The sequence below is a fragment of the Peromyscus leucopus genome, chromosome 14 (genome assembly GCF_004664715.2).
Source record: "Peromyscus leucopus breed LL Stock chromosome 14, UCI_PerLeu_2.1, whole genome shotgun sequence".
Taxonomy (NCBI): domain Eukaryota; kingdom Metazoa; phylum Chordata; class Mammalia; order Rodentia; family Cricetidae; genus Peromyscus; species Peromyscus leucopus.
This window is the reverse complement of record NC_051075.1, coordinates 1,058,580-1,073,304: the sequence shown is the minus strand read 5'-3', so window position 1 is coordinate 1,073,304 and position 14,725 is coordinate 1,058,580. Positions and strand designations below refer to the sequence as shown.

Sequence of the window (14,725 nt, the reverse complement as noted above, 5' to 3'; positions counted from 1 at the left end):
AATCCCAGCATTTGGGAAGCAGAAGCAGGAGGATCTGTGTGAGCTCAAGGCCACCCTTGTCTACAAGAGTGAGCTCCAGAACAGCCAGGGATACACAGAGAAACCTTGTCTTGAAAAACTGACAACAACTGAATAAACAAATAAATAAATAAAAATAAAAACTAAAGCTAAGGAACATGGTTTGAAAGCAACATGACTCTACTCAGACCTTGAGAGGGATTTTAGATACCATTGAACCTGTGAGTTAATTAAGTAACATGTTTTGGCCAGTTCATTCCCATTCTAGTTAATATTCACTTAGCAACCAATCAAATGGAATTAAACATAAAAAATACCAGTGAGAGCTTATTGGATACATGTTTGGATGTATTACGAATTCCAGAAGGAGTTCAGAAGCCACACGTAGACAGGGGCTGCCTGCCTCTAGGGCAGTGGTTCCCAACCTGTGGGTAGAGACTACCTTGGGGGTCACATATCAGATATCTTGCATATCAGATATTTACATTATGATTAATAACAGTATCAAAATTACTGTTATGAAGTAGCCATGAAAATAATTTTAAGGTAGGGTATTGTGTGGTATTTTGATCATGTTATAACAAATAAAGCTTGCTTGGCGTCAGAGGGCAGAGTTAGCCACTAACTGACCAAATTAACCACAAAGGTTTTGGAAGATTGAGGACAGATCGGACAGGAGGAAAGAAGTAAGGCAGAGCAGAGGGGTCTGGCTGGCTGGAGGAAGGAAATGGGGCAGGTAGAGAGGACTGGTGTCTTCTCTGCTTCTCTGATCTTCCAGGCTCTTACCCCATTATCTCACTCCTGAATTTTTATTGATAAAGAATAATTAGAGTTGGTGGTCACCACAACATGAGGAACTGTATTAAAGGATCTCAGCATTAGGAAGGTTGAGAACCACTGCTTTAGGGTTCTTCAGCAGCAAAGGTGCAGATGTTAGGGTGTTAACGGTGCTCACCAGCCACACTCTCCTTATTGTTGGCTTTCAGTTCAAGATCCGGTTTCCCAGGAGCTTCTAATAAACCCAGTGCTGGCCAGTTGGGGCAGGACCAGGAAATCAAGACTCAAAGACCAGTTATATAAATAAGGGCAGACATTTTCTATGGAAGGTGGGTGTGCTGGCTAGTTTTATGTCAGTTTGACATAAGCTAGAGTCAGTTTTGGAAGAGTGGACCTCAACTGAGAAAATGCCTCCACTAGACTGATCTTCGGGCAAGCCTGTGGTGTGTTTTCTTGATTGATGACACATACGGGAAGGTCCAGCTCACTGTATGCAGTGTCATGCCTGGGGGCTGATGGTCCTGGGTTCTATAAGAAAGCAGGCTGAGCAAGCTGTGGGCAGCAAGCCAGTAAGCAGCGCCCCTCCATGGCTTCTGCATCAGCTCTTGCCTCCAGGTTTCTACCCTGTTTGAGTTCCTGTCCTGAACTCTCTGGATGATGGACTACAGCTGTAATATAAATAAACCCTTCTTCCAAAGTTGTTTTGGTCAAAGTCTTATGGCAACAGCATCAACTCTAAGACGCACTGGGGTTTGTGGGATGGGGCCTCACTCTAAGACTTGTCCTCTCTAATACTTTAAGTTCCTATGTAATATATTAATAACACAGTAATGATTATGGTAAAATGCTTTAGGATTCTGATTAGATTGAAATGCTTTTCTGTAGCATACTAAAAATTTTCCTTGCCTTTGGCCTTAAAACTATAAGGCAAATTGTACCATAGTTTCTAGGAATGATTATTACAGATGTCAAAACTAGCTCTAGATGGATATTGAAAAACATCTGTGAGGAAGATACATACTGCATTTTGATAGAGTAACATTTCATAATATTTCTGGAATTCTTTATAATCATGAAATCTGCAAACTCCTAATAGAAATGAGTATTTATCTTCATATGAATTGAAAGAAAATCAGAATACTTAAGACTAATTTTGGAAATTAATCTGGGTTTTAGTTGAAATACCAGTAATAAATGAGAATTTAAGAGTTGTATACATCTAGCATGTGATGAGAGGGAAGCCATGTATTTCCTTATTCTCTTCGACAGACTCACTCTGAAGCACCTCTGCACAGCTGGCCAGCTGCTAGGTAGGCCGCAGTGAAGCGGCCCCCGCCCCCTTCCTCAGAGGCTAGTGGCAGATGCAAACTAGTGAATTAATGAGTAATTGCAAACATGAAGTGTCAAAGTGCAGGGAGACATTGTATAGGAATTGAAAGCTTGTCTGCTTGTCTGAAGTGAGTGGAGGTCTCTCGAGGTAAGACGTGAGGCCGTACAAGAGTCTGGACTCCCTGTTGCATCTGACCATGAGCAGCCCCCGGGAACGGGGAGTGAAGTTCTGATGGACACAGGTGGACTGTCAGCTCAGTGTGGGGTCTGCTAAGGTTTGTAGATGGAGAATGGAGAGCTCTCATTGGATGGTTGATAGATCTCCTCTGTGTTGTCCAGGAGAACGGAGTGGGTAGTGTGCAAGGTTGCCTCTGCAGCAGAGTATGAACTATTAGTTTAGCAATTAGAACCATATTAGTTGCTTTGCTGATTATTTTCCTTGAAAGGCAGTAGAAGTTCAGAGCAGGAGTTGGCAAACGTTTTATGTGGGGATTTTTTTTTTAAACTGAAAATTCACTATTTCTGAACATGAATGTTTTTGTATTTAGGAGTCAGAAGCTCTTTTAAAGCTACTCAGCCCTGCTGCTGTGGCTCAGAATCAGCACAGTGAACAGATGAAAGCATGTCTGGGTTCTGAGGACACTTGAATTTCATTGCATTTCCATGTGTCAGAAAGTGTGTGTGTGTGTGTGTGTGTGTGTGTGTGTGTGTGTGTGTGTGTCTGTGTGTGTGTCTGTGTCTGTGTGTCCGTGTGTCTGTATGTGTCTGTGTGCAGGGGTAAGGGAGAGAGAGACAGAGGGAAACAGAGAGAATACAAAGGTAAAGCCATTCTTAGCTCAGAGACTATTCCCTACAGATGTGCTTGCAGGTGTGGTTTACTGTTCTGGGGTGTGAATGTGTTCTCATAACCAGCTTGTCAGGGATGAATCCCAGCTCTGCAGCTCATGGACTGTGAGATGTTGAAGAAGTTAATTGAGTGAATCCACTCTCTCACCTCTAAATGACCACCTATTTCCAGGGGTCTGCTACTAGTTTAAAAAGAATTGATATTTATGGGGCCCTTAAAATACTACCTGACTCTGGGTGATGGTGGCACATGCCTTTAGTCCCAGTACTTGGAAGCAGGGGCAGGTGCATCTCTGTGAGTTCAAGGCCAGCCTGGTCTACAAAGTGAGTATACAGCCAGGGGTATATAGTAAAACCCTGTCTCGAAAAAACAAAAAACAAAACAACAATAACAAAATACTACCTGCCATACGTCAAATGCCACATAAATGCTTGTTTAACAAGATTTTTATCCTGAAATGAGAAATTTTAATAAAAATTAAAAGAGCCTATGGGCTAGCAAAAGCTCACACTTTGGGTACATTGTTAAAGCTGAAGAGTTCCAGAGACAAACCTAGTATGTAGAATGATGTCAGGCCTGATGGAAAGATGAGGCTGAGGAAGCAGGCAGCATCTTCTGAGCCATGAGAACATCAGGGGGACATTTGACGGCTCCCAAAGCACAGAACGTAAGGGTCTTCAGAAAGAACTGTGTCAGGGAGGAGTGGGTGATGGGCAACTGCAGCCCTGGGGTGGGCCTGGAAAACAGTTTAGAAATGTTAATGGGTTAGAGCTAGGGGATCAGGAGAAAAAAAATCAAAGGGCACTTCCCTGTTGAGACCTCACAGGAAGAGAAAATGTGGGGAGAAAGGCGAAAGACTTGAATTGACAGAGGGTGAAGCATCCCAGAGTGGAGAACAGACTGTAGGCTGGCACCCCCACCACACACACACACACACACACACACACCCGGCTGGCAACCCCCAACCCCCCATGGCTGGCTGGCATTTATACACACACACCCATGTGGCTGGTGGCTGCCTGGCAGGCACACCCTTGCTGTTGATCCTCAGTCCCCACACCACCCCCTGTCCCTTGTGGCTGCCCCACAGGCACACCCTTACTGTTGCTTTCAGAGTGAGAAGTAGCACTCAGCTTCATCTCTTGTATTTCAAGTAGAAAGTGAGGAACTCTGGTTAGTGTGATCTGAGGTTTGAAGGTTTCTGTGTAGCACTGGTTAGTAGCATTGTGTTCACCTGTCATCTTAGGGTCTAGGTTCAGATGAGCATGGGTCAGATAGTCAACAGGTTCACATACTTTACCCCTTACATAGTGACTTCTCATATCAAGAGAAAAAAAGCGTGGCAGAAATAATATAAGGGAATAAGGTTTGTTTTGGATCCAGTTTCTGGGCTGTTTTAGTCCATCATGTGGGTGAGAGGTGGCTGTGACCATGACAGGAATGTCACAGGGCACCAGCCAGGAAGAGAATGCTGGTCTGGAACTACAAGGAGTTATAAGATACCTGCACATACCTATCTGCTTATGCTAGCCGGGCCTCACCTGCCAAAGACTCTACAGCCTTCAAACATGGGATTCAGTCTGTGGGGATGTTTAGTCCCAAGTCACACACTTTTATTGAAAAACTGCTGAGACTTGTTCACTAGCTGATAGTCTTTCGTGTTATCTGTAAATCATGGAAGCCATGGTACCCATCAAGGCGATCTCCTTATACTATAACTGCCAACTCTTTCAGGCTTATATTTCATTGATTTGTTAACTGTCTCTTCTGTTGAGTTAAATGTCCCTGTGTATTGTTGGTTGTTTTTTACTCCTTTGAAGGGCTCACCACCCAGCTCCCAAATAAATCACACATGGAGGCTTTTTCTTACTTATAAACGCCCAGACTTAGCTTGGCTTGTTTCTTGCCAGCTTTCCTTAACTTTAAATTATTCCATCTACCTTTTGCCTCTGGGCATTTCCTTTTCTATTCCTGTATACCTTTCTTTGTTTCTTACTCTGTGGCTTGCTGTGTTGCTGGGTGGCTGGCCCCTGGAGTCTTCCTCCTTCTCTGCCTACTTCTTCAGCTACTTCATACCAGATTTCTCCTTCTATCTATTCTCTCTGCCTGCCAGCCCACCTACCTTTTCTCCTGCCTTGCTATTGGCCATTCAGCTCTTTATTAGACCATCAGATGTTTTAGACAGGCACAGTAACACAGCTTTACAGAGTTAAACAAATGCAACAAAAACAAAAGTAACACACCTTAAAATAATATTCTACAACACCTGTGGGTGCTGAATTTTCTGTGGGCACAGATTTACTGCTGTCTGATTCTGGCTGCTTTGATGAGAGAGGTGAGGCATTCACTTATCAGATCCTACAGTCCTTTTTTTGTTGTTGTTTTGTTTGTTTGTTTGTTTTTGGTTTTTTGAGACAATTTCTCTCTAGCCCTGGTTGCCCTGGAAGTCACTCTGTAGACCAGGCTGGCCTTGAACTCAGAGATTCACCTGCCTCTGCCTCCCAAGTACTGAGTTTAAAGACATGCACCACCACTGCCCAGCTACAGTCATTCTTTGAATGAACATTGGAATAGGAGAAAGTCGTGTGTTGGTCTCCAGGAATCTACTCCATGGCTGCTTTAAGAAATGTCTTTTACCACTTATTTATTTTTTTTTATTTATAAACTACCAATGTTCACAATAAAAAGAGTCTTTTGGTGTTAGGGATATAGCTTGGTGGTGGAGCATTTACTAGCATGAGCAAGGCTTTGAGTTCAATCCCCATGTCTTAAGAAAGAAACTAGCCTCTCTGGTCCATTGAGTCTGAGATTAGTCAAAAGGGCCTCAGAAGTTAGCAGGCTCCTCTCAGAGGACCCTCTGACTGCTGTGTTGTCCTGGAGCAAATGTTCAGTGAGAATATGGAACACCAGCTTCTCTTAACTTTATCTTAAAATGAACACGTCAGTATTTCCTGGGTCCATTTCCTCTGAACGCACATTCTCTGGGGGCAGTACATGGTTGCTTGTCCCCTTTGTAAATTCCTTGCCGGCTATTGGGACAGTTACCTGCAATTTTCCTAGAATCTTACTGAATTTTGATGCAGTATACACTGAAGAACTTCCTTGCTTCTGCAGACATTATCAAGTTTTAAAGGAAAGTCCTGTATCCAGAAGAGTTTGAGTCATAGCAGCGGAATGAAGGCAGGGGCTAACTATCCAGTGTAACAATAACACTTTGTCCTTTTGTACATGTCCACAGAGCCTGGGATGTTTGTTGTCTTTCTTGATGCTCATGCATCCTCTCATAATGTGCTTGATGATCTTGGGGAGAACTCTCCTTCCAAGAGCTTCTGAGCACAATGTTGGTGTGTTCTGTAGACCAAGGGACTGCTTATGGGCTAACACTTGTTAGCCACCCAGGGTGAATGTCATGCAAGCTGTGAGTGTTAACCATTATTCTCTTTAGCACTCCTTTTTTTGTTTGGATTTTACTTGGTATTAACTGTTGTATTTGTTTTCTTGATTTTGGTGTCTTTTCAGATAATACATCCCAAAACTGATGATCAGAGAAGCAGATTGCAAGAAGCTTGCAAAGATATCCTGCTGTTTAAGAACCTCGATCCAGTAAGATAAATCATAGTAATAGAAGTGGGTTATGACCTGGGGAAGGACCTGCATTTCTTCCTTTCTACGCTCAGATCACTCTGGGATCATGTGGAGCCAGATGGTTGCATGCATTTTCTGGTCTTGGATCTATGGATACTGGATATTCTGTGTTAGAGCTCCAAGGGAAGATAATGTCATATTCTTAGACCCAGCCCTGGGGTGGTGCAGGGGAAGAGAGGCTAGACTCCTGAATTCTCTGTGTACATCAGAGGCCCCTGGAGGAGGTCTTCCCTGCTGCTCTCAACAGCCAGTAATAGGAATCATATTTGAATGTATTTAAGCTCTGCATTGATCATATTTTAAATGTAGCATATTACTTGGCTTAAGGCAAGTGAATGTTTGCTTCTTTGAAAGAATTTTGACATTTCTAGTCTCCACGGAGGGAGTCTCTAGCGTATCACGTGGTGTGGCAAGAGTGTTCAGACTTACTCACACGGTTGGCTAAGTGTTCTGCTTTGTCGACACATGTCACGTTTTTTCTACTTAGTGATTCAGGAAAGAACCTCTGCTTTGTTCCAAACATGAAGGACCAACTTTTATTTATTTATTTATTTGTTTTTGGTTTTTCAAGACAGGGTTTCTCTGTGTAGCTTTGCACCTTTCCTGGAACTCACTTGGTAGCCCACGCTGGCCTCAAACTCACAGATATCTACCTGGCTCTGCCTCCCGAGTGCTGGGATTAAAGGCGTGCGCCACCACCGCCCAGCAAAGGACCAACTTTTATAGCTTACTTCAACCTTAAAGTTTTCAAACACCCACCTCTTCTAGTTTTCAGATTGATGTCTGAAAACTGGTTTCTAGATGAGGGTTTTTGTTTTGTTTTGTTTTTGTTTGGACATTTTTTGGAACATTGAGGTACTACATCATACCATTTTATATTAGGTCATGTTTATACCCTGAAATATTAAGAAAAAAAAGGCTCCATGTTTTCTAGGACTTTGGAGCACACAGTAAAAATTTGTATGTCATCCCTGAGTTCAAATTATTATTTTGACATTTTTTTTTTTTTTTTTTTTTGAGATAGGATTTCTTTCTGTAGCTTTGGCTGTCCTAGGACTAGCTCTGTAGACCAGGCTGGCTTTGAACTCACACAGATTCATCTGCCTCTGTCTCAGATTAAAGGCATAATATACCTCCACTGCCTGGCTTCGTCTTTGACATTTCTGATTAACCAAACAAAGATCTGTGTATTGCTTCATTTATTCACTTCTTGAGGGTAGGACACACCTTTTCATTCAGTTCTTTAAGTAGTGCAGGCCCCATTGTTTTCTGTTTTTAGAGACATGCATCTATGTCTATAAAAGAAAGGATGGCCTGAAACCAGAATATTCTGAATTACTAGTTCTTATTTTTCTAGTTATGCATACTTGGCAGTAATATTTTGAATAGATTTGGTAATTTTAATAGAGTGGTGGTGTTTAAAGACTGAGTCGTGGGCGGGGGCAGGGCGGGGGCAGGGGCAGAGCTCAGTGAATAAAGTGCCTACTATGCAAGCATGAGGACCTCAGTTCGGATCCCAAGTAAGAAGCCAGATGTGGCACATGTGCCTGTAGCCCAGCACTGGAGGGAAGGAGGTGATGTGTGGAGACGGGTAGATCTCAGAGGCTTGCTGACAAGCGTGTCTAGCCAAATGATTCACTGCAGATTCAGTAAGAGACTGTGTCTCAAAAAATAAGATGGAGAATGAGAGAAAGACACCAACATTGACCTTTTGGCCTCCACATGAACATGGCATGGGCAAGTGCATACACACACACACACACACACACACACACACACACACACACACACAAAATAAATAAGGCTCAGATCTTATTGAAACTTACTGTGATCTTTGATTGCTTTGAGAAAGGCGTGTCTTTTTCCAGATGTGTAGCCACTCCATGCTCATGCTAACAACCTGAATTAAACTCAGTAGGTCACATAAAAGAAGAAAAAAAATAGGAGGGGACTTGTTGGATATAAAGTGTTCAGAGGGAAGGAGGTAAGGGAGGGTGATGGGGGGTGGAATTGGCCAACATTCATTATACATTTTTACATGTATCAAATCGTCAAAGAATAAAAAACACTTAATCCGTTTGAAAGTTAGCAGGAACAAACAAGTGTAGCTAAAAACGCTACAGCGACTCTTACTGCAGTTCTGCTCTTCTGGTGTGGATTCCTGTGTTCAGAGTGAGTCTGCCTACACACTCAGTTCATCAACTCCATGTCTGCTGAATGCAATACTGAGCCATTTATATTTAGGAGTGGGTTTGTATTAAGGATCCTCTAGTTTTTATTAGGTCTCTACATGGGAAAATTTCAGAAGTCATTGTGAACAGTGCCTCTCAAGTTTTTAATACAACTGTGTATCATTAAGAGGTGTTGGTAAATGTGGGGAACCTGATCCAGTAGGTCTGAGTGGAGCCCAAGAGCCTGCACTCTTCATGGGTACCCTCCCCTCCTCTCCCCTCCCCTCCCCTCCCCTCCCCTTCCCTCCCTCCCCTCTTTCCCTTCTTTTTCTTTTTCATTTTGCCTGGTGCGTGCTGGGCAGGTGCTCTGACACTGCTCACATACTCAGCCCACCTTTTACTTTCATTTTGAGACAGTGTCTCTTGTATCAAGTTACCCAGACTGAGTTTTACCTCATTCTGTAGCCCAAGCAGGCCTTGAACTTGTAATTGATCCTCCAGACTGTTTCCCAAGTAGCTGAGATGAAAAGCCTGACCCACTAGGCATAGCTAAATGGACTCTTTTATGAAACGATTTAAAAAAGACTTGCACTGTCCTGCTAAAAGTCTTCAATGTGTAATGGAAAAGTCAGTTCATGGGAGAGAAGCAGCACCAGAATCATGAATTAACATTATTACTTTATAGGGAAAGAATACGTTTTACTTTTCATTTAGAAAAAGTCTGTTGTTTTGAGGTAGGCTCTTTCTATATAGTCACATCTGACCTCAAACCCAGGGTCATCCTTCTCAGCCTGCCACCTGCTGGGAGCACAGGCATGGTGGGCTGTCCTCACCACCTGCTGGGAGCACAGGTGGGCTGTCCTCACCACCTGCTGGGAGCACAGGTGGGCTGTCATCAGCACCTGCTGGGAGCACAGGCATGGTGGGCTGTCATCAGCACCTGCTGGGAGCACAGGTGGGCTGTCCTCACCACCTGCTGGGAGCACAGGTGGGCTGTCATCAGCACCTGCTGGGAGCACAGGTGGGCTGTCATCACCACCTGCTGGGAGCACAGGTTGGCTGTCATCAGCACCTGCTGGGAGCACAGGCACAGGTGGGCTGTCATCAGCACCTGCTGGGAGCACAGGCATGGTGGGCTGTCATCAGCACCTGCTGGGAGCACAGGCATGGTGGGCTGTCATCAGCACCTGCTGGGAGCACAGGCATGGTGGGCTGTCATCAGCACCTGCTGGGAGCACAGGTGGGCTGTCATCAGCACCTGCTGGGAGCACAGGTGGGCTGTCCTCACCACCCGCAGGGAGCACAGGTGGGCTGTCCTCACCACCTGCTGGGAGCACAGGTGGGCTGTCCTCACCACCCGCAGGGAGCACAGGTGGGCTGTCCTCACCACCCACAGGGAGCACAGGCACAGGTGGGCTGTCATCACCACCTGCTGGGAGCACAGGCACAGGTGGGCTGTCATCAGCACCTGCTGGGAGCACAGGTGGGCTGTCATCACCACCTGCTGGGAGCACAGGTGGGCTGTCATCACCACCTGCTGGGAGCACAGGTGGGTTGTCATCACCACCTGCTGGGAGCACAGGTGGGCTGTCATCACCACCTGCTGGGAGCACAGACATGGTGGGTCACTGTCACTCAAAGTTTGTCTTTGAGCTCATGCCAGCTTGATCCCCCCCCTTCTCCCAAATCCTTTTCAAGATGACATAGACTATTTAAAAAACAAAAAAACCTTAAACGTTTATGTATGCCTGCCTGCCTTCCTTCTCCTTTTCCTCTCTTTCTATTTACTGAGGCAAGTTGGTACTGCCCATATGCTCCTGGGTACAGGGTCATCCATGGGGGAACCGTCCAGTAGCCCAAAGACAGTGGTTGTCAACTGCAGCAGCTTGTCTGCTAAGGACTGGGCCTCAGTGTGTGCAGGTGACCACAGCTGCTGTGAGTTTATATGTGAACAGCTACATTGTGAGCAGAGGGATTTCACGGCGCTCCTCCCTTCCTTCTGTTCCTTTTGTCTCTTCTTCCCCAACATCCTAGGCATAGTGGGAACAACTGACGTATTTGGAGCAGAGGATTTAACAGTCTTATTTGTTCCCCGTGGCAGATAAAGGGGGAAATGAGAGGGACATGGAGTAGAACGAAAGGATGGAGCCCATAGAGGAACCGTCCCATGATTCCATGGGAGAGAAGTGGGCCTGAGCTGTGGCAGGGAGATGAGTAGGCAGAAAAGGACGATTGCTGACATGCGGGATTAACCGGCCTTGGTCCTTGACAGTTGGTCTAATTGGAGCCTGAGGATCGTCTAGGATGGCTGCCCCACTGCAATGACCATGAAGACAGTGCCTTTCCAGACCTGGAAGAACTCCAGAGAGGAAGGGGAAACAGTAATTACCAGTCAGCACAAAGACTAATGTTGGTTTTGTAACTACTGTCTCATTTGAATTTCCTGAAGTCAGTGTTTAGTTTGAAGATTTCACACTTCCCAGACCTCTGCACACTTTTTCCCTTGGAGCACTGTATAGGCACAGATTTTCTAATTATTAATGTCTTTGAAGATATTCTTCTCATGAATATTTTAATGTTCCACTCACTAGGCCATTTTCCTCCTGAAATAGTTCTAATTTGAAGCTAACGGGAACACTTTTCCTTTGCTCTTTGGTAGGCGCTTCCATTAATGCAGAGTAGATTGCCACTGCCTGAATGAGTCAGAGCCTTCCTGAGCTCTGTGAGGGAGAGAACGAGGTGTGGATTGCCTACAGTACCTGTCAGCACCACCCTCAGCCTCTGCCTGTTGTATTTCCCAAGTTCTTCTCACTCTGTGCACAGTTATGGGAATTAGATTTTGGTTGACTAGAGCAGACACCTGTCACCATAGGTAAATCTCTCTATTTTATTAGGAAATTTTCATATACTGGTATGAGTTCTTTAGTTTCATAATTTAAAAGTAGTGTTTCATATGTCTGCTTAAACTGGAGCTAATTCTAACATAACCAAAAATTTTATTGTAGCAATTTATTTCATTTTCTCCATTTGATATTTAGAATCAGAACTAATCAATAAAGCTGATAATTCCCCTCTGCCTTCCCTAAAAGAAACAAATCATAAGTGACAAGTAAAATGCACTATTAGTAAGCCATTTAATTAACCTTCAGAGTTTTGACAGGGGACCATATGCTGCCTGAGGTAGACGAACTCATTTGGGTAAAAGGCCCCTGCGGGGCTGATTAGTGTCATGTCTGGAAATCCTTGCTTCACAGCCCTCCTGGCTCCATCTTCAGCCCTGGCTGCTGCCCATGAACAGGAGCCAGAGCTCACCCATGATGAGGAAGGAATGAAAACCACTTGCAAACCTATCACCATCATTTCCTCACGCTTCTCTTAGTTCATGAGAAGATTCAAAATTTTGTTCCTTGTATAGAGTTTTTTTTTCTTTTAAAGATTTATTTTTATTTATGTGACTATGGGGTGCATGCATGCAGATTTTCTCTGGCATCAGAAGGGAGTATCAGGTTTTTGTTTTCAAGACAGGGTTTTTCTGTGTATCCCTGGCTGGTCTCAAACTCAGAGATTTGCCTGCCTCTGCCCCCGAGTGCTGATTCAAAGGTGTGCACCACCACTGCCTGGCAGGTTTTTTTTTTTTTTTTTTTTTTTTTTTTTTTTCAGTCAAGAAATTTTAATTACACATATATTTACTAGATTTCACAATGAACAAAAGAAACTTCTACAACTCTGTCTCCCAGGAGCCCCATCTCTTGGTAGACTTCTTTTTCCTGCCAGCCAATTCCCAAATAACCATACTGAAACTTATGTATTAATTATAAATGCTCAGTCAATAGCTCAGGCTTGTTACTAGCTAACTCTTCATTTTAAACTAACCCATATTTCTTATCTATGCTCTGCCATGTGGCTTGGTACCTTTTCTTAGTACAGCAAGCTCATCTCCTCTCTGTCTCTCTATTCTGACCTCCTCCCTTTCTTCTTTGTGCTCTGTTTTTGTCTCTAAGTCCTGCCTAACCTCTACCTGTTCAGCTATTGGCCAGTCAGCTTCTTTTTTAACCCAGTCACAGAGACACATATTCACACAGTATAAAGAATATTCCCCAGTCTTGTTCATTTCCCAGGACTGTGTAATGCATATGTGGCAGCAATATTTATCCAGGGCTTGGCTCTGTTCTTATCTTACTTAATATATTAGATACCATAGAGATATATTTTAAGTTTTTTTATTAGTTCTTTGAGAGTTTCAAGTTCCCTGCACAGCATGTTTAATCACCTTTCAGCTCTTCCCAGACCTACCCTCCTTACCCTAAGTCATCCAACTTTGTGTCAAAACAAACCATCCTTTCAAGACTAGTTTGTGCTGCCCAAAATACTCTTGGAGTGTGGTTTTCTCCTACAGCGTGTCTTTCCCAATGTCTAACACCTGCCGATCACCGCACATCCAGGGGTGGGATCATGTGCCCAACCTCCCTGTCTTGCTGGGATTTGATCTGGCCTACGCTTGCACAGATTTTGCATGTGCATCAAGCTGCTGTAAGTTCATCTGTGGGACTGCCCTGCTGTGTCTGGAAGTTGTTACCTGGCTTTTATATTCTTCCTGCTCCTCCTGCAATGATCTCTGAGCCTTGTGGGGATGGTGCAGTAGACATAGTCCTTTTAGTGCTGAGCATTCGAGAGTTTTTTACTGTCTGCACATTGGCTAATTATAGGTCTCTGTGCTTGTCACCGTCTACTGCAAATAGAAACGTCTCAGAGGAGAGTCAGTAGATGCATTGATCTATGGATATATCATATATATGGATATGGATAAGTCATTAGAGTAAGTTTAATACTGTGGCCATTTAGAAGCACAACAGGAGGAGGTTCTCTCCTAGGGGTTACGACTCATGCAGCTAAAAGTTCTTGGCCCCAGCAATGGTATCAGATAGGGTTTCAGTGGTTGGTTACTTCTTTGGGTAGTCTTGCTAGATGGGCTGTGAGGAGTTCACAGAGGGTATAATTGATGGTTACTGTTTACATCTAGTACCTGCCTAGCACCTGCACTGTGAAAACTAGCTGGGAGGAATGAAGTTTCTAGGTCCCTAGCATCTTGATCCTGTTCTATGTCATGTCTTCAGTATACATTCTTAATGCCAGGTTCTGGAGGGTAACCAAGAGGAAGGGTAATGCCTATAATGTTTGAGGGTCTATGTGGCCCTCAACAACTCCAAAAGACAAAACCATTTCTGGACCTGAGCTTTTTGTTAGCATATGTTTAGTAGGGGCATTGTTGCCCTGTTATAGGGTAATTCCATTTCTGTATTTTACTCTCTCTACACGTGCGCGCGCGCGCGCGCGCGCGCGTGTGTGTGTGTGTGTGTGTGTGTGTGTGTGTGCATGTGTGCGCTCAAGCTGCCCACACACACTTATAGTTCAAACCACCACACAAGGTTAAGTATTCACAACTTGGATTTAGCAGTGGATTTTTAGTTACCAAAAGCAAGGATAAGAAGAGATATATTGAACTTTGTATTACCATAACATTTTATAAGTCACAAGGCATTACCCCCACAAAAATGTAAAAAGACAAATGAAAAATATTTGTTGATCATATACTTGAGAAAAGATATATAGTGTTCAAGATATATAAATAATGTAAGAAGTACAACAATCCAATGAGTGAAGTACTCAAATAGCTTTCTCTGGAGAAGATAAATAACAAGCAAGCAGATAAAAAGATTCCTAGCATGGTTAGTCATTAAGAAAATGCAAATCAAGACCAAATAAAACACTACTTCATCTCTACTAGGATGGTTATAATTAAGTAAAAGAAAAACAACAAATGTTGAGGACATGAGAACATTAGAACGCTCACAATTGATAGTAGAAGGTAAGTAAGTGGTTCAGCTACTGGGGTCTATCACTTGGGAACCCCTCAAAGTGTAGAGGTACTGTACAGTTC

General features: G+C 43.8%; 1 protein-coding gene across 2 annotated transcripts in view; it reads left to right on the top strand.

Moving 5' to 3' along the window:
• Positions 1–14,725, top strand: part of Prkar2b (protein kinase cAMP-dependent type II regulatory subunit beta) — a 110,186-nt gene that overhangs the window by 69,597 nt on the left and 25,864 nt on the right. For both annotated transcript variants that reach the window (XM_028891744.2, XM_037210490.1), the window contains exon 4: positions 6,491–6,574. In XM_028891744.2, the coding sequence (XP_028747577.1) occupies positions 6,491–6,574 (84 nt within the window). The remainder of the gene's footprint in view (positions 1–6,490; positions 6,575–14,725) is intronic.